The sequence below is a fragment of the Lagopus muta genome, chromosome Z (genome assembly GCF_023343835.1).
Source record: "Lagopus muta isolate bLagMut1 chromosome Z, bLagMut1 primary, whole genome shotgun sequence".
Lineage (NCBI taxonomy): Eukaryota > Metazoa > Chordata > Aves > Galliformes > Phasianidae > Lagopus > Lagopus muta.
The window spans coordinates 11741550-11762471 of record NC_064472.1 but is presented as its reverse complement, the minus strand read 5'-3'; the positions used below and the strand labels follow the sequence as shown (position 1 = coordinate 11762471).

General features: G+C 36.7%; 2 protein-coding genes across 27 annotated transcripts in view; one reads left to right on the top strand and one right to left on the bottom strand.

Annotated features, from left to right (window-relative positions):
- SPEF2 (sperm flagellar 2) overlaps positions 1-19226 on the bottom strand; it is a 50080-nt gene extending 30854 nt beyond the window's left edge. The window contains 10 exon segments of the mRNA XM_048931843.1: positions 3348-3516; positions 4568-4755; positions 5977-6165; positions 11102-11318; positions 12748-12827; positions 13510-13647; positions 14637-14807; positions 16015-16267; positions 18756-18858; positions 19124-19226. Coding sequence (XP_048787800.1) covers positions 3348-3516; positions 4568-4755; positions 5977-6165; positions 11102-11318; positions 12748-12827; positions 13510-13647; positions 14637-14807; positions 16015-16267; positions 18756-18858; positions 19124-19181 — 1566 coding nt within the window. The 5' untranslated portion in view covers positions 19182-19226.
- A 119-nt stretch (positions 19227-19345) lies between these two features.
- PRLR (prolactin receptor) overlaps positions 19346-20922 on the top strand; it is a 180523-nt gene continuing 178946 nt past the window's right edge. For 21 of the 26 annotated variants that reach the window (XM_048931112.1, XM_048931107.1, XM_048931108.1 and 18 more), the window contains exon 1: positions 20580-20636. The gene's annotated coding sequence lies outside the window, so the exon portion shown is untranslated. Of the gene's footprint in view, positions 19384-19589; positions 20052-20579; positions 20637-20922 lie in introns of those variants that run through there. The other 5 variants (XM_048931106.1, XM_048931088.1, XM_048931097.1 and 2 more) reach the window with 4 other exon arrangements.

Sequence of the window (20922 nt, the reverse complement as noted above, 5' to 3'; positions counted from 1 at the left end):
TTGTACAAAGATTTAAAATACATTTATCTCCCTAACACACATTCAATAGTGACAACAAAACAAAACAATACCCAACAAGACAAAATCATAAAAACCTTAAAAGAAATACTAGAAGCTTCTGGTTGAGTTAAAAGCATACAGCTTTTCCTTACAATTGCAGCTGGAGAAAGATGATAATAAAAGCTTGTAGTCAGAAAAATTTAACACATCTTTTGCCACTGGATTATTGCATCCTATACCACTAGGAAAGTACTATGAAGGACATGTGCTGTTTATGCTGTAATAAGTGCCTCTTAGTATGCAGGAAAGTACTAGTTCCGTTTCAGTTATTCTTAAATGGCACATCTGTAGATTGCTGTTTGCTAGATACATGGGTTATTACCACTCCCAATTAGATTCTTTTGTTCATTTAGGTGTACTTTATTATACAATAACAAATATTGTAAATATTTGTAAATTGTAAATATTCAATAAAGTACACCCTAAATGTAGCAGTAAATGGAGTAAAGGAATGTAGTAGTAAAGGAATTTCCAATTAAAAAAAGAAAAAAGAAAAAAATTCACTATGAGGGTAGATAAGAACAGGCACAGATTTCACAGGGAGACCCATCCTTGGAAATATTTGATAGCTGGAAAATACAAGGAGCAATCTATTCAGAAGTCAGATCCACTTTGAGCAAACAAGTTGAACTACATGCCCACAAATTCCCTTTCAATCTAAACTATTCTATCATTCTATAAATTAAATATTTAATTACCATGAACAACAAAGTTCTACTGAAATATATTATACACATTCATGTTCCAGGTAGAATATGTATTTTTCATAACTTGTAAACATAAGTTATATATTGCTATAGCATATATTCTAATAAGAGTTTACTTTGAAGATACATGCATTAGGTAAATTAATACCATGTAACTTACTACTACTTTAAATGAAAATGCAACCTATATTTAATCAGTTAAAACCTGAAAAAAAATATTTCTGAGCTGTAAAATATCTCCTCCTTAAAATATCTCAGATATATGTACTTCTTAATAAGTTGTGGAAAAGATTAATTTAAAAAAGTTCAAATCCTTAATCTATCTGAACTATTTTCCCTAGAAAAAGGAGAGATCAATTTTTAAAAATTCTATCCAACCTGTGGTACAAATGAATTCTAAATGGGGTAGGTTTCTTATTTGAAGTACTCACCTTTTGAATTTCTTGTCTTTCTAATCAGAAAATTGCTCGACCATACCTGTCCTTAGTTAAACTAGGTTATCTGTCAGAAGCAAGTTTTCAGGTATCCAGGACAGAGTTACCTAATTCCTGGTTAATGCTCTCAAAGAAAATTGAAAATTATTTGATATTTTGGGTGGTGCCTACTGTTATGTTTGGTGTGGCTTTTTTTTTTCTTTTTTTTTTTTTCTTTTTTTCATGAATTGTATTTATTTATGAAGTGATTAGGCATAATGGATGTTATGGTAGTTTTCAAATATTTCCAGGCTTATTCTAATCTGGAATTACTATCAGCAACAGGCTGATAGTACATACTTCATTTATTTTATTTTATCAAATATGCTTCTTTAACTCAGCACTCTTATTAAAAACTTATTCTTGAGGCATGCCAGGCTGCCAATGCTTGGCTTTTTTCTTAGGCGAAGAAATCATAATAAACATTGCTAGAATGCCCAGACAATACATTTTCAAGATAGAACAGCCTGAAAATACTTGCTATTCACTTAGGTTTTCAGTTGACATGAGTGTGGATTGATGCCAACAATTTTATGCAAGTCACAAGGTATTATTTTTGGCTAATACGCATTCAGAAAAGTGTAAGATTAATAACATCTGGAAAAAAAATAAGTACGTGAGTGTACATTTGAAATAGTCTGGTACTGAAAAAGAGGCTTGAAATGTGTCAGTAAGTGTTTAACGCCGTTACTGGACTTGTCTTGAAAGAAACTACTAGATTCTGCAATACAAATAATAATAATATGACTGAAAATAATCAATTTTCTTTTTCTCCCCATTTTTTTCCACACCCAAAGAGAGTGATTATTAAATTTATTATGTGAGTTTATATAGTATGAACGGGTAGCTTATAATTAATCAGAAAAACATATTTTAAGATTGACAAGAAAAATAGCTCAGCTGTCAGGTATTTACCACAGCTGATAACAAAAACTCAGACTGACTGCAAAAAAATATACCAGTTGATTCAGGGAGTTGGTAAGAACACAAACATATTGTGATTATAATTTCCCAAAACTTCAAATGACAGGATATTTGCAATGACTTACACGTATTAAATAGATTTTTCTGATCTGTTTTTTTTTTTTGTTTTTTTTTTTTTTTCAAACAAACTATCAGCTATATTGTAATTTGGAAAATACTATAGAATAGTTTTTAATTATAACAGGGCAATATTCACCCTTCATCTTCCACATCTAAAATAATAAAAAGTATCATAAACTTGAAGAAACACTTTAAGATACTTTGTATCCTAACAGAAGATCTGCCAAAATATTAGCCATTTAAATTAATTTTTATAAAAGCTGCTGTTGAGAATAGATCACCCATATCAATAATTCCTGTTAAAAAACTTTTATTCAAAATTACTTGGATTAAGACTACCAGGTTTTATAATAGACACTGTATTTCTTCTCAATTGTTTTTGCTGACTGTCTCTTCTCACATTTTCAAACGTGGTAGCATTAATCTGTGGGGGGCAGAATGGCGAGGCTGGACTCTTTTCAGTGGTGAGTGGAGACAGGACAAGGGGAAACGGCCGGAAACTGCAGCATAGGAAGTTCTGCACAAATGTGCGCAAGAACTTCTTTACAGTGAGGTGACGGAGCACTGGAACAGGCTGCCCAGGGAGGTGGTGGAGTCTCCTTCTCTGGAGATGTTCAAGACCTGCCTGGATGCCGACCTGTGTGACCTGCTGTAGGGAACCTGCTTTGGCAGGGGGGTTGGACTCGATGATCTCTGGAGGTCCCTTCCAACCCCTACAATTCTGTGATTCTGTGTGAATCACACTTTCAAATTCCAATTAGTTAAAATCAATTGCATAGTAATTTGTTTATCTTACACACTCAGTAGGTAAATACAATTAATGTTATATGTAAGCATTCAATTTTAAATGTTTTAAAATTGCAGCAACTCTCTCCTGCTACTAAGATTCAGAAGAGCCATATATTTCCAGTAGAACCTCATGTAATGAAAAGAAAATGCATGTCAAATTCTGATGTAATAAACTATTGAAAGAAGAAAATGTAACATTACAACAAAATTTTTACAATTAAGAACAATCAAGGTGTATTATATTATTCCATTATGGACTATCTGTTTCATGTACCTTGTATTCACCATAATCTTTTTCGTCTAACAGATCCATTTCATTCAACTCTATAAGTTGTTCTGAGTTTGGTTCACTTGGCAAAGTTTTAATTGAGGCTTTTTCATATATCGATTTTCCATTAAAAAATAATTCCTTCCAATCACAGATCAGTTTCAATGGAACTTTGCTGCAGTAGAAAACAAACAAAGAAACAAATACGAAGGCATTCCAAAACAAAAAATAAAAGCAGATAGACATCTGAGAACAGTGAACCCAAATTTATAAGAATCACAATCATGAAATATGGATATGCTAAACTAGATATGGTTTATAATGCTTTCTGTAATTGCTACAGCTTTTTAGAGGGGAAACCATAAAAACACTTACTGTGGCATCTTACTTGTGTTACAGCAGTATCTGTGCTGTAACAGTTTTGCTGTACCTAAATAAATTGCTCCAAAATGCTATCCTCTTCTGTGGGTTAAAGTCTCTCCTCACCAAAAATCTACACTTTTTTTTGTTTTCTTTCTGGATGCTAAAATTTATTCAGTACTGTACCAACCGTTAAAATCCTTCTTTTCCTTTACAAAGGAAAAATATTCATCTGAAACAAAACAAACTGCACGAAGCAAGAATTAAACAATTATTGCTATTGCTAAATGCAAACATGACGCTGACATCTTTAGATGCTAAATCCTATAACTGTTTAAATTTGACAAATGCTCAAAATGTTCTATTTTGAATAGAAGTAGATTTTCTTTTTTTTTTTTTTAGTAATTGCTTTAGATGCATATTACAGCTTTAAATAACCTATTTATTGTTCAAAAATAATTAAGCAGTGTCTACAGTGACTACTTCATCAAGTACTTACTGGCCCTAAATTTAGATAATTTCCACAAACTATAAACATATGGTTACAGTTTTATCATTTAGTACACAATTACATCAAAAGGAAGGAACTTTTGGCACACTTTCTTATTCAGTAGGCCTTACCCCATAGTCTAATCACTGAATCTTAATGAAAGAATGAGAGCAATTGAGAACCCAAGCTTCCACCTCATGGAAGGCAGCCACATGGAAGTTGCTGCCTTTTTAGGATCTTCTCAGAAAACCTGCAGCACTGGGGCATGTCAGAAGAGAGAATCACACAAACATTCCGGTGCTTAAACCAGCATGAATCACTAAATCTTACAGCTACCTAACACCTGTTAGTTTTGCCTAACAGCTACCATACTCACTTGTTTGTCAGCACTCGATATTCTCCTATTTTTGTTGACAAATCAACAATTTGGTCAATCACTTCCTGACATATGGAATAATGCTTTTTATAACGAGCCTGAGCTCTTTCAATGGCAATTTTCTCATGATGCTCTCTTTCCTTGGCAATTTGTTCTTCACAATCAATTTTTTCTTGTTTCGCAAGAGCCTAGAATTTTTTTAAAGGGTACATTTGAGATTGCAAAGAAAATCAAACTGCAAAAATGCACCATCATAGATAAGAAAATGAACTTGCTCAGTAAAGGTTAGAAATGAAAACAGATCCTCACCAGAGATGAGACAGTGATCATTAACGTAAAATGAAATCTAAAAACTTCTATCCATTGGGTAATTCCCTTTTTTTTTTGGCATTCTAACTAGGAAAACATAATGAAATAAAGGAAGTATGTTATTTCTTCTTTCATGATATGCATTAAGAACATATTCAGTGCTAGGGGATAGAGAAACATAAAATGATGCTGTCTACTCTTCCTAAGGAACAACAATGCAGATGCATTGATAAAGGCTGATTTTCACTGAAAACCATGTGGAATACTTGTGACAACAAGTATTGTTGTCAAGATGTGACAAGAAATGTGACAAGAAATTTAACTTAAAATTCTGATCTGCAAATAATTTGAGATTATTGGTACCATTTGACTTTTGAGAAAGATTTTTTGCCCTGGTGGAGAATTATCAGTAATTTGTGTGATGATGTTCTTCTTTTTGCCAAAAGTGTACTTAAAAAAACGTAGTAATCAATACCTATAGATTCTGATTATATATGAAACTAGATGGATTGAAGAATTTAAAGCTGGCAATTGTTTTTGGCAGAAGCAAAGTAGCATTTCTACACATTATAGCCTGCTGGGGGCAGAGCACTTGGCAGTTTGCCCCAGGATTATGAATTCTTCTATTTTTTTGTTTTGTTGTTTTTTACTAATAAACTTTAAGCCCAAAGGCAACAATATTGAGCACTCAAAAATGAAATTCTTTATTACCAGCACTTGCTAAAAAAAAAGAGAGGATGTTAGAGATTATATTAAAGAAAATGAAATACATAATTCTTGAGACAAGTTTTTCTGCCACTTTGTTGTTTCCATCATTTCCGTTATTTTGCCCCATCAAAAGTCTTTTAATCTCAGCACAGAGACGTTGTTCTACAAGGTTAAAATTAGTTTATAAGAAAAGATCACAGTTAAATGTTAAATTGCTCAATTCCATCCACTACGAGCTTTGCAGTAATTTTAAACATAGTTAAAAGTGATATATTAATCACTAGGTCACCATGCCGCTAAAAAAACCTGAATTCTAACAGCTGACAATGCAAATTCCACAGGTGGATAGTGTAACGCTCCCAGAGCAACTCAAGGAATAAGTAACTATTTACCGCCTCTCTGTCAAGAGCTTCCTGAAACTCTTTAAGTCGTCTTTGTTCATACTGCTTTTCCCTGAAAATTCTGTTTTGTTTTAAGACCTCTTTCTCATGTCGAACGTGCATGAGTTGAACAGCAATCCTCCGCTCCTGCTGAGATTGTCTCATGAGCTTGTAAATAAGTTGTTCCTCCTGGTAAATCTCCTAAATCACATATATTTAACAAATATCATTAAGGACACGTTACAAAATATTTCATGGACAAGTCGTCACTATCTCATAAGAAATATGAATGAAGTAATACAACAGCATTTACTTGCTAATTTGATGCCTATATCTAGAATAACATATGCATTCACGAGTATTATTTATGTAAAATGTACAAAAATTGTAGAACAATTAAGTGAATTTTGAATACATCTTACAGATACACCAAGCATAACTTCACTTGTTCAGAATAACACAATTGTAAAGAAATTGCAATATATTTCAAAAAACTGCTTCTGAATGTAAATATAGATCCATTTCTCGAATTATTAATTGGTTGTCATTTCACTTATCCACACTTGCTTTCCACCTGTCCCCATTCTCAGCCATACTCTGATAAACCCTTGATAAGTCTACTCTTCTACGGGTTTGAACTTATCTCCCCCACTCCAGAAACAGAGAATGTGGGGAAACACTCCAAATATAGGAAAATACAAGTCTCCTGGGTAACAGCTTCAGATTTCTCAACGGGAAAAAGTATCGTACTTAGAATCTCTTACTCAGTGTTTTAAGAAAATCATTCTGAACATTGCTTGAAGCATGGTTGATGTACATCATGTACTGTGAAGATTGTGAATTATTACTTGTCAAAGTTCTTGGTAAAACATAACAGTAACTTTTCACTACTGTACCTCTTTCATGCTGTCACTGGTATCTTAATGAAAGCTTAATCTAACCTGAAGTGTCTTAATGAAACCTAAAGTTTAGTTCCACTATCTTCACTGTTCAGAACTATTTCAGAGATGTAATCAAAAGCATCAGCTTGCCTTTCAAATTCTATTGCTAAATATCACTTCTATAGCAGAATTTTAAAGAAAACTTTGGATTCCCTGGAATTTTGATTCATATAAAGAAAAAAAACTGCTATAAATTTTAATTTCAAATTTGAGGACCTAAACTGGAAATTGATTTGAAAAGTTCAAATTAATCTTTCTCAGAACAGAGAAATAGGTTAAAGCCAGTCAATAGTCGAAAGAAAAATAAACCAAAAGAAAGTATTACTTCTATTTTTTTTAATGTTTATTTTTCATTAGCTTTTAGTGTTTGAGAGAGGGTAGAACACACTCTATAAGTTTTCCTCAAAATGAAAATTCAAACTTTGTTGCATATTATCATACTTCTATAAACAACTTATTCTACAGAGAGATCTAGATCTCTCATAAACAACGCAACCAAACACTTTTATTAGTCTTGTAACAAAAATAGCAAAACCTGTTTATTTTAATTGCAATAATAAGAACAAAAACTTTTTAATACATTTAAATCTTTAATGTTGACATCTGAGAGAAAACAGTATTTTTCAAACAAAACCATATTTTTGAGTTCCTTTGTCACTGTAATTGCTATAAAAAGTATATTCTAATTAAATACTAGTGACTTGAAAAGACTAAGCACATATGAAAATCCCTCAGTGCTTTGACTATTTTAGACAAAATGTAAGCTTTGCATCCTTCTTCCCTGTCACAGTATTTCATGACAGTGCACTAGTTTTAATGGAGAACAAATTAGTACGTGGACATCTCAGGCTTTAATCCCAGAGTTTCAACTTCCTCAAAGATTATCCCCCTACAAAGATTATGGCAAAATGAGAGTCTAATTCATAGTGTACTATTTGTATATTATGTACATTATCTTTTCGTATCATCACAGCAACCCTAAAATGGAAAACAATTTTAGATGCACTTTGCATTTTCATATTCATGCTATGTGTCAGTTGATACATTTGAGGTAAGCAAATTAACCAATAGCACTGCCTACCGAATAGTGTATCTGCCCATTTGTCTCCTATATTCATCAAATCCAGGGAATAAGAGGAGACATCATGCTGCTTCAGTTCTATCCACTGCTTCTTCTGACTAACTACTTCATTAAGATTTCAAAAAAGAATAGAGGTTGTGCAGACTTTTCTGCTCTGCTTTTCTTTATGACAGCATTTTGTCCCTAGCCATGGATTACTACATCAAGAAGTACTCCACTTGAGGGAGATGGATGTTTAAATTCTAATTTATAGAGGACTGAAGAAGCTATCCATCAACTCTAAGGTGCAAAGTGGTGGGCCCAATCAGAAATCAAAGCACCTTATCTACCAGTATACATTCTTTCCAAATGAAAAAGGAAGATTATTTGCTAACTGGAGAGCAGGGAATTTTGACATTATTCTAAATAATCGAATATTTTGACACAAAGAGTAGGCTTGGAAAGTCTCAGCAGGAAATGTTTAAGGAATAAAGAAATCCGAAAGGTGAATTAAATCAGAGGATAAATTAGAAACATGGAATCATGGAATTGTCTAAGCTGGAAAAGATTTTCAAGATCGTGAAGACCAATCACTAGCCTGATCTACTAAGACCCATCACTAAACTATGTCCCTTAAAATCACATCCACATGTCTCTTAATTATCTGCAGAGACGGCGATACTAGGATTCATAACACCAAACATAATTTCAAAACAGCTCTTATTGGATGGGGGGAGTAAAGCAGTGGTATCTTGCATGCAAACAGTGACAGACCTAAGGTTGAAAAACTTCAAAACTTCTATGTGTACTAGAAGACAAAACAAAAATGGTAGTTTCAATTTTGTACCTAATATTTTACATCTACTTCTCCACAGAGGGTGCTGATATGTCTGAAGAACTAATAAATATGGTAAATGAGACCTGTTAGAAACTATTTAAAAATTTTCTAAAAAATAATGCACTTTTTTTTAAACCTACTTGAAACAACAGTGGCATCCAGTGGCCAAACATTAATGTTGTGTTTATGTTTCATGCTCATACGTGTTAAATTATTCCATCTCTCCCTTTCCCAGTTTAGTTTAATCACAAATGAAACTATTGTGTCTTGTTGTGTTGTCATAAGATTTATGACCAAATCTTACCACTTTGCATACATAAATCTATTTGGTTGACAAGAAATAATCTAGTAAAAATTAACTTCCTCTCCCATTTCCTTCTTCTCAATATATTGCTGAAGTAATTTCCTGATAGCTTTTGAAATTCAAAGGGAAAATCTAACCAAAACATTTAAAAATAACAAGCACTTTGAACAATAGTTAGTTGAAATGGTGCAAATTAAAGACTCAGGTAAGATGAAACTATGCTACTCTCAAACACTTCTATTTCCTGTCTGTAAAAATCTGCCTGGTATCATAACATACTCCACTAAAAGGAACACCATGTAATTTTTAAGTATCCTTGCTTCCAGGCTCATATTTCTACTAGAGTTCACAGTGTACCAAGATTCGAAAATTGGAACAAGATTCTTTTAGATGAGATTTATTTGTACGGACATGAAAAATAACTGGAGCACTCTGAAGACATAAAGTACATGTCTTAATGAAATACATTAAATACATAACTCTAGATGATCTGATGGCCTGTGTTCAATTTTTATGTATTATAATTTAAATTCTGACTTCAGTGACCACAGTTTCAGCTTGCAAATGCTTTCTGGTTGAATATTTAAATATTTTATTTATTTAAATTATATTTAAATATTTAAATATTTATTTAAATATTTTCAACTACTTTGTGCATTTTTTTAATAATCTTTAACTAAAGAAAAAAAAAACCTCAAATTACTTCACACTTCTCTAAATCAAGCCATATTTCATTTCTGAACTTTCACAGAATTCCAACTGGTTACTTCTTCCTGTCATAAAACAAAAGCGATTCTTTTAGCTGATCAGGCTACTGTTTTGGTCAACTGTTCACTTTCCTTCTAATCCCTGCAGTCTATAACTCTTACTGTCTCTACATCAGCAATAATTTAATTACCAGGAAGTTAGGGACAGTATCCGTACTTCTGCTCCACTTTGGAGCCATTCTGGAGACAGTCTTGTAATAAGCACATTGCAACACCTCCTTCAACTCAAACTGGCAAAGTTTATACTGCAACTGGAGGTGGACCAGCTGTCTCATCAGGATAGCTCTGTCTCACTTTGCTGGCTTTATGCTGTACTTAGCAAATGTCAATGGTTATCAGAACCATTAGTCCAGGTCATTAGGGTTGTACTGGGGCTGTGACAGCTGATGAAAGTTTTGGCACTACAGTGATTTCACTCAACAAGGGTGGCAAAATTTCTTCATGATCTATGCATATTAGCAAGAGCATTCTCTAGAATTTCTGTCTGTGAGAGCTCAAAGATAACGTGCGAATAGACTCTTAGTCTAAGCCAATACAGGTGTTCTTAGTTTTTTGCAGAACATGAGTGTGCGAGAGATACTGAGAAGTACTGTGACTTCTATATGTCTATCCCAATGCAGGACAAGATTCAAATTAAATAATCTGCAACAGTCATTTTTTGAGAGAGTAGAGACACCTTCTCAGGACACACATTCTACTCTATAATATGCCAAAAGTCAAAGCTCTGATGTGCAACATAAGTATATAAAACATCTTACTGCACAACGATTTCAAAAGTCATAGAGTCCAGACAAAACATTACATTACACATTTGCAAATACAGGTTTTAAAGTGAGTACTGTTGCATTTGTTTTTTTAATGAAAGTACCTTCTTCAGACGCAGTAAACATAATGATAATTTAAAGTTCAAATGTTATTCTTGTTTTGAGGAAAATAGGCAGATCTACAACTGATTTTTAATCACCTTAGTTCTGTCTTCATTTGAGGCTTTATATTTTACAAGGATAATGTATTGCACAAGTGTAGTAAGAAGGAATGGAAAACCTTTTTCCTTTCTTTTTCCTTTTTCCAAGAAAAAACAAGGCATAAAAGTCCTTTTCAGAGGTGAAGTATACATACCACCTTTTCTACCTTCCAAATGTTATTAGACCCTCCAAAAGAGTGTTGATTTGTACTTGCAAACAAATATTTAGGTTACTAATTGTGTATGTGTTATACTTCTCTCACCTCTTCTGTTTCATGTGCTATTAACTGTTCCATTAACATTTTACGACGTCTTTTTTCTCGTTGTTCTCTAGCAAACACATCTTCCTCCAAATGTTTTTGAATTTTTCTTACATACTCATCATCTGAATAAGTAGGTAATAGCTCAGTTGCTGCCTGTGCTGTAGTTTCTAGGGTTGTTTCTTGCAACTTCTGTGTTTGAAATGATTCTTGTATACCACTGATAAAAAAATTGAAATAAAAGATTGAAATAGAAGTTCACTGGCTTTATAGAATTCACGGTTTTTTAGAGGTATTTTCATGAAGTTGGGCACAAGTCTAACATATGCACAACAGAATTATCTTGAATAGTAAAGTCAGTGAGTATTGAGATTACTCCTGAGACCCTTGTGCACCCACCAAGCATTGCTGAGACCATAGGAGAGCTCCAGTCCTTACATAACCGATTGTCAATTTGTTCATTTGACAATATTTAATATAGAAAACCAATTCTGCAGAAATACAAAATTAGAATCATTTGCAGAATATCAAAGCAACATAGGCTACTCTTTAAATATATCCATACACTCTGAGTGCACTTTCTCTCATAGTTATTATCAGGTTTTGTTTTTGTAGAGAAGTATTTACAGCAGTATGCCACCTTCTCAGAATATGGTATACGTATCATTAAAGGTGATAGAATGGCTATTCTATCTACTTTGCTGTTTATACAATAAAACTCTAAGGAAAAAGTTTATTTTGAAATGTATTTCCACATATATATGAGGACTGTTCTGAAAGTAATGCCTTCTGTTTTATTACGTTGGTCGACAACGTCAAAGATAGATATTGGTGGTATGGTAGTAGAGGTTAAACCTTCCCACCAATATTCTGTTACATTCTGAAGTCATATGACAGATAGCAGCAGAGGGGCAATATGACAAAATGGCATCTGACATGGAAGTATATATGAAACAAAGATATAATTTAATTCCTCCATGTGGAAAAAAATGCACTAATTAATATCCATCAAAGTTTGCTTAACATTTATGGAGACCAAACAGTGGATGTGGGCACAGTGAGGCAGCAGGTGGTGCATTTCAGCATTGGTGGCAGTGGGCCACTTCGGTTCACGCAGATTTTTTGCAAACACAGCATGCAGTCTCTTGTTGATCACTGGCAGAAATCCATAGCTGAATGGTGGAGATTATGTTGAAAAACAGCAGCTGAGAATTTGCTCTATCAAAAAGTATTATCATGCTCTTTGTTGTAGTTTCCGCAAGAAGAAATAGGAGGCATTGCTTTCAGGCTGACCTACATACATCCAAAACCATTCCCTATTCTCTGCACATCTGATATTACAGACTCAATGATTGTAATAAACAGGGAATAAGAGATGCGCTTCATATCCTTCATTGCCATATAAATGGTAAAAAGGACAGAAGGAAGGTTAAGCCATTCCTACAAAAATTATAGGTTAAAACACCGTAGCAGCAGAGGGTGGAGCTTGAGTAGTTACAGCACTAGCAGAAGTATGAAAACCTCTCACAGAAGAATCAGTTTAAGTGAAGAAAGACCTTATAGTCTCTTCAAGTAGCTGTCTGCATAGATAGCAGGCACTTACAGTTAAGACCCTGTCTAAGATTAACAGTCTAATACTCAAATATTACCTATCAATGACTTGGCTGTGTACTTCAAAAGCATTTCCTACAATGGACTTCTCAAACTTGTTAATCTCCTTGTAAGTGTCCTAAAGAAATAACACAAAATTTAATGCCACTTTTCATGTTACAAAGCATCATAAGGGAGCTTCAACTATTCACAGATTGAATAATAGAGAATTAGTTTTGCATCATATTAGTTCAAGAGAAAAAAGTTTACACTGAAAACATATGAAGCATTAGATAGATATAAAGAAAGGCAAGGCTGTTTTCTTCTCTTACTTTCCATTTCCATTTAATTCCCCCTTATACTAGCTATACCTATGTTCACCATACAAAATTCTGTTCTTGCAGCTGTCCATTTACAGGGTAAAGCCAACTTACATTGGACTCTAGCAATTCATATATTATCTCTAATCAGGGATTTTTAAAACAACATAGGCTGTGCTATGTTCTGCTTTAGATTTAGTATCTTGAATTAGTCCCTAATAATTACTAAATTAGCTGTTTATATACTCTATTTTTAAAAATCTGTTTCAGTTTATTCAGTAACAACTTCCTCTTCCATCAAAACAAAATTTTCCTATGTAACAAATATGTCAGAATAAAAATGTCAGAAAGATATTTTGCCAGATTTTCACTGACTGAGGCTACTGTACAATTTTAAGAGTTACAGTAGGTGATACAAGTACAGAATTATTAAGTGTAAATGCTCCTAAAAAACTAACCTTTTCCAAATTCATACAACTACTTTTAACAAAATATAGTTACCTCCACTTCTCTTTTCTTCTTTAGCAATTTTTTTGCCTCATTAGCTTTTAAGGTGTGGCTTAGTGATGGCTTTGGAACCTGTATAACAGCTGCTTGAATCCGGGCCATTATTTCATTTTGTCTTCTTCCTATGCGATGCTGAATATTCAACATCATGTGTTCAGATACTTGACTTCAAACAATATGTGCCATATACTTCTAATATACCATCTATTTATCTATGAAGTAAATGCAACTAATTTAACTGACTCATAATGAAAAAAACATCATTGATCAAACGATTTCTTTTTCTTAAATGAGGCTTGTTGCCTTCATTTTGTCTTAAAGTACGAGTATAAAAAAATGGCACATCCATGTAGTTGGACCAGATGTTCTCTGTAAGTCCTTTCCAGCTGAACTATATTCTATTCTAGTTATTTTCTTTGCATTAAGAAAGAGTGTGGTATAACAGAAGCACATCTGTAAAGAAAATCAGTTTGTGTTCAATGCCGAAGAGTCATTTAAGGGGTTATATTAAATGCTAGCCCTGGTCTGGCACTTGTTTCAAGTAAAATTCATATCAGAAACTAAGAAACATACATACTATTAGGCAATATTACCAATCAACACTGAGTCTCAGGTGATCAAGTACAAAAATTGCATTTATGCTAAATTGCATACACGATACATGAAGGTAAAAGCAGAATTGTGTTGAAAAGGCATTTCCCTATAAAGATCCAAAGAAAGTTAAAAAGTAAATATAAACTGTAAAAGGATTATTATTCCAAAAATTCATTATGAAAAGGTTATGGGATATTACTCATATTTTCTTGTGTAGATACATGAAAAGCATTTTTTACAAGTACACCTTAAATACATCCAGCTGTGAAATCTATATTCTGTCTATCAAGATTTTTCATGCATGACAACATGCAGTCAATTTTAAGTATGAAATTTTTAAATACTGTCATTAAGAATCTTCTAACAATATGTTGGCTTTATAGCTAAACATTCATGCTTATCAAGTGGACACCCTTTCTTCTTTATTATTATTTTTTTTTTACAAACATAGTGGTGCAGAAGAGAATTATGTACATGACCTTATGAAAACACTTTCCCAGAAGATTCAGTAATATGTAAGCACTCACCTTTTCAGTGTCTTGGGCTCTTTGTTCCTCTTGAAGTTTTTGAGATTTCTGTTGTTCTGAAATATGTATATGAGCTATTTTATCTTCTATTGTCTTAGATTTCATTTCAAAATGATCTGAAACCTGCTGTAGTTGCAAATCAGCCTGATGTGATGTTAAAGATTTCAAACGCTAGAATTAAATGTTACAATAATAGAGTCAGAAATAGTAAGAAATATAGCTTTTAAATACAAAAAATTTCCAGTAGTCATTTTGAACTGTTATCCTGTGATAATGTACAGAACCACTTCTAAACTTGGTCAAATATTTTTCAAAGAAAGGACTAGTTATATTGAGAAGAACATGCAGAACTGAACTTGGACAATGTCAAATACAAATTCAAGAAATTCAACTTAAACTTTTTTTTTTTTTTTTTTTTTTAATGGAAATGATTCTCAACAACTTGCCTAGAAACACTGTGAAATGTCCACCTTTGGAGATATTCAAAATTGAGCTGGACAAGGTTCTGAGCAACCTGACCTACTTGACTCTGCACAGAGCAGCAAGGTAGCTGGATTATGAGTCCTCTACAGATCCTTTCCAACCTCAGCTGTTCTGTGATGAACACATCTATTCAGAGCTCTCGGTTGCTTCCATAGAAGCTATCCATAGAGGGTGAAGGGGTGTATTGGTTGTTTGGTGCTATCTCTGCATTTGTCTGTGATGTTCATATCTGTAAACTATTTGCCAGGATGTGTGCCAGGAAATACGTATAAATTTACTCAGCTGAATTTGATTCATGATGCATAGCTTCTTTAAAGATTGTTCATCCTGGTAAAAGATTATGGTTTGCACATGCTGAACATTACTGTTTAGAAGAATATCACCTACAGATCTTCATTTTAGATACTCTCTTTCCCATTTATTTTTTCCTCTTTGCAGCATTCAGCATGTTCAGTTATTTGACCAGATAGAGTCTAGTATAAATATATGGGAAGACATATAACTGAAGGAATCAAAGCACTGTGGCACAAAGCTTAATACAGACTAATTTTCCCTTCAGGAAACATTTATAACTAAGTATAATGCAATCTGCAATCCATACTGATAAAATAAGTATAACAGAAGCCACTGAACCACTACTAGTCTTTGCTGCTATTCATATTTTAAAGCTGGAAAAAGAAACAGAGCAGGTAACATTGAATAAGCCAGAATAAAGGAACGCAGAACACATATTATCCTCATGAATCACAGACGAACCAGGTAATCCCAATTTCTATATATGGCAAAGGATATTGAACAGGAGAGCTTTTAAAAGTGGGCAGGGAAACACACAACATGCTTGAGAGACCTTAGAAGATGCGGCATATATATATACAAAATAGGCATAGTTAAATACCTCTCGAAATGAAACACTTCCAATAGACTTGAGCCTTGCAGGTACTGCAGGTCTTATTGCTTCCATAGCTACACCAGTGAGCTTTGTTTTTCTTTTTTTTTCTAAAGCAATGTACAATTCATATAAAAGCTTTGTTGCAGCCCCATGCTTTCCTATCATGATGTCATGGGCCACGTTCTCATTAAACTGTACTCCAAGCAGGTGAAGTGTGGGCTCCAGGAGAGAAAAATTGTTAAGCTTTGCATTTGCAGCCCTATGTGATTAAAAAAGCAGAAAGAATCCAAAAATCAAAATTTAAACATACTTTTAATTTCAATAAGCATGGTCATTAGATTTATCTCATATCAAGATAGGAGGGGGGAAAAAACACAGTGGACTTCCCTGGAGTGAAATAATACACATTTCAACTTATATTTTATACTGTGTACCTACAAATAAGTTGGTCTGCTAGACATAACTCTTGGAAAACAAATAGGAGACAAACTGCATTATGTAAATCTTGATGTATGCACACAGTGAAAGCACATGACAGCAAAATCTTACTCCAAATTGTAGTTAAAAGTATATCATCTACAAAAAGCCACAAATAATTAGAAGAAAGATCAATCCACATAAGCTCTAAGCAGTTAAAATATATGAAATTAAATTAAAAACAGAAAGAAAAAAATGAAGCCTATACAATCTAACAACTCTCACAACAATGTAATGACTTGGAATAGTGCTGAAAAATAAAGATTATGGTTCCAATGAGAAAAAATTATATTTAAAACCAAAACAATGGATTGCAGATAAGTGCTTCTCTTGTGCAGACTGTCCTGTGGAATCACTTGGGATCAGCAGATATACAGGCCAAAAGAAGAATAATACTAAATATTTCATAATTACCATATTATCAAATTCAATCAACAAATCAGTAACTACTAGCTGAGTCAGAACATTATGCTTTCTATACTGTTCCATAACTTCACAATAATTCCTTTACACGAACCAATAATCTTTTAAGGCCAGTAGAGTTCATAGATTCACAGATTCATAGAATCATAGAATTGCAAGGTTGGAAAGGACCTGTGAGATCACCTAGTCCAACCATCCTCCCATTACCATGCTACCACAAACTAAACCATATCTTGTAGCTCCTCATCCAGATGCCTCTTGAACACTGCCAGGGATGGCGACTCCACCACCTCCCTGGGCAGCTTTTCCAGTGCCTGACCACTCTCTGAGAGAAAAAGTTCTTCCTTATGTCTAATCTAAACCTCCTCTGATACAACTTCACAGAATCATGGAATCACAGAATTGTAGGGGTTGGAAGGGACCTCCAGAGATCATCGAGTCCAACCCCCCTGCCAAAGCAGGTTCCCTACAGCAGGTCACACAGGTAGGCATCCAGGCAGGTCTGGAACATCTCCAGAGAAGGAGACTCCACCACCTCCCTGGGCAGCCTGTTCCAGTGCTCCGTCACCTCACTGTAAAGAAGTTCTTGCGCACATTTGTGCAGAACTTCCTATGCTGCAGTTTCCGGCCGTTTCCCCTTGTCCTGTCTCCACTCACCACTGAAAAGAGTCCGGCCTCGCCATTCTGCCCCTCACACCTCAGATATTTATAGACCTGGATCAGGTCTCCTCTCAGTCTTCTTTTCTCAAGGCTGAACAGACCCAGTTCACTCAGCCTTTCTTCATAGGGGAGATGCTCCAGGCCCTTCACCATCTTTGTGGCCCTCCGCTGGACTCTTTCCAAGAGATCCCTGTCTTTTTTGTACTGGGGAGCCCAGAACTGGACGCAGTACTCCAGATGAGGCCTTACCAGGGCAGAGTAGAGGGGAAGGATCACCTCCCTCGACCTGCTGGCCACGCTCTTTTTAATGCATCCCAGGATATCAATGGCCCTCTTGGCCACAAGGGCACACTGCTGGCTCATGGCCAACCTGTTGTCCACCAGGACACCCAGGTCCCAACTTGTGGCCATTTCCTCGGGTCCTGTTTGTTGCCTGGGAGAAGAGGCCAAACCCCTCCTAATCACAATCTTCCCTTAGGAAGTTATAGAGTGCAATGAGGTCTCCCCTAAGCCTCCTCTTCCCCAGACTGAACAATCCTAGTACCCCCCCTTACAAGCCACTCCTCATAAGACTTGTGCTCCAGACCCCTCACCAGTTTTGTTGCCCTTCTCTGGACACACTCCAGGGCCTCAATGTCTTTCTTGCAGAGAAGGACCCAAAACTGAACACAATACTTGAGTTGTGGCCTCATCAGTGCTGAGTACAGAGGGATGAGTTATAGCATAATTCTACAAAAATGTTGAATTTTAATTTAAAGATCTTCTGGTAACACAGAGTTTACCATATCCCTGCAGGAAATAGACCCAGAGTTCATTACTGTCCCCATAATACATCTCACCGTGTTTCTTGGTGAGTAGAACTTAACCCAGCAGGTGACTGATCACAGTGTTCCCCAGGGGTCAGTACTATGGCCAGCCCTGTTTAATATCTTTACTGACGATCTGGAAGAGGGGATTGAGTGCACCCTCAGAAATTTTGCAGATGACACCAAGATGGGAGGAAGTACTGATCTGCCAGAGGGTAGGCTAGATAGGCTGAGTGATGGGCTGAGGCCACCTGTATGAGCTTCAATAAGACTGAGTGCTGAGTCCTGCACTTCAATCACAAAAAAACAGACATATTTCTGAAGGATAAATAAATATTTTGCCTAATTTCTGTAAGAAACATGTTATCCACAAGTACCAACCTGCTCTGTGAAAACTGATTAAAGTCATCCTGAAGACCGTACTTGTGCAGAAGTTCTCCAAGGAGGTAGCCGGTAGAAAATTCTTCTGAAATTGATCTTGGAACTGGGTTGTGAGTTTTTTTCCCACAAAAAATAAGACCATTAAAGGAATTTGGACATTAATCGTAACAAAAGTCATTACTATTTTTTGTGACATGAGTGTATCAGTAAGTAGTTTGTAAGCTACAAGTAAATCTGCTTTCAGAGTAGTAACTTTGCAACATGAGCTTCACCTACTCACCCTACTCGCGGGATGCCCGGCACTGACAGCCAGCCCTGCGGCCCCGCAAGCCCCTGCCCCCTCCCGAGGCAGCGGGGCTGCCACTCACCCACGCTCCGGGAGAGCTTCACCTCCTCGTTCAGCCACTCGCAGAGTATCTCGGACATGACGGCCACCGGCGCTCGGCCCTCCCTGGCTCCTGGCACCGCGTCCCGTTACCACGGCAACGGCGCCAGAACGCATGCGCAAAGGAGAGGGGCGGCGCCGCGGCTAAACTCCGAGGGTGCGCGCCCCTGCGGGTGGGCCGCGCATGCGCCGCAGGTGGGGCGGGGTCGCGGGTGTGGCCGGGGCGGGGAGACGAGAAGGAAGGTGAGCGCGCCGCGAGGAGGGGCGCTTGCCCGCTTCCGCTGCCGCTGCCCGGGAGGCGAGCGCTGGGTCGTTATTCGGCCCGACCCCCTGTGGGGCGCGGTCGTGAGGCGCTGAGCGCGGGGCGGGCGCGGGCTGAGGCGGGGGCAGCCTCGTGGCTGGGAGCCTCGTGGCGGGGGGGGGGATCCTCGCTACGGGTGGCTGTCATCCCGCTGGGGGATCTCCTGCCGCTGCCTCCTCCCTCTGTTAGTCTCGGCTGGCGGTGCTGCCTGGCCGCCGTCGTTACACCCACCACCTCCTCCCGGCTGCGCGTCCCGCTGCTCTTTATTAGGTGTCGTGGGAACCACTTCCCCGATCCACCCAGCCGTCTGCCCCTCGTGGCAGAGTTTCCTATTGTGCCGGCTCGTAGATTTCAGAGCAGGGGACTCTTAGGCTGAAAAACCGCTCTGCTAGGAGAAGGAAATTGATCTGGAATCATTTTCACACATCAGGTCGCACAACGGCAAACAAACTACTGCGAAAACACAATATGAAGGGGCGGGGAGGGAATGCGAAACCTGAGAAAACTCTGCAAGTGCGAGCGAGGGCTACGCATTGACCGGGCTGTTCTGCAGCAGTTCTTGTGTAAGGCGTCCCAGGCGTTCCTGTGCCAACACAGCTGCACGTCTGCTGTGAGTGGGGCCCGCTGGAGGATTGGGGTTGGTTTGCTGTGAGCTTCGTGCGCACGGCTTTTGCGCTGCCTCGCTCGCTCATCTCACTTTTAGTGTCACGCTGAAATTCTCCGCGTGGCTTTGGTGCCCCAGGCTTGAAAAGCACGTTAGAAAAGTGAAGATCTACGGATCTGGAGGTCTACATCCTTCCCTGTAGAAGTTTTAAATTCTGTTTTTCCGTAAAAGGTCTGAAGTTGGTGTGTTTGAGTTTCCAGTTGCCTTTCAGCACAATGCAGAATCCTAAAGGGTTGTTTAATCTAGAAAAGGCAGGAAGAAGGGGATCTAAACAAAGCATTTTCAGAAGTGACATTGATTAACGGCTGACGTAAGTCAGGATATCGTGGATTTTGTACATCCAGAAGTAATCTGAGCAAATCTCTGTGCTTTTTATGGAGGGTGTGCTTTGAATCAAAGCAAGTTATTGAGTTGTCTCAAAGTAAATGTGTAACTCGGCAGTTGTTCTTGTCTTGAAAAGGTCACTGTGGAATTAGCCACAGGTGAATGAATCAACTAACAGAAACTTCAGGAGAGCGAGGTTCTTTTGAAGTGAATATCCTTTTGAAGATACAAAAGTTTTCTGTATATGCTAAATTAAAAACTACCTACGCTTAAAGAGAAATAGAAACCTCCTCCTTTCTTCCCTTTCTTCCCTTTCTTCCCTTTCTTCCCTTTCTTCCCTTTCTTCCCTTTCTTCCCTTTCTTCCCTTTCTTCCCTTTCTTCCCTTTCTTCCCTTTCTTCCCTTTCTTCCCTTTCTTCCCTTTCTTCCCTTTCTTCCCTTTCTTCCCTTTCTTCCCTTTCTTCCCTTTCTTCCCTTTCTTCCCTTTCTTCCCT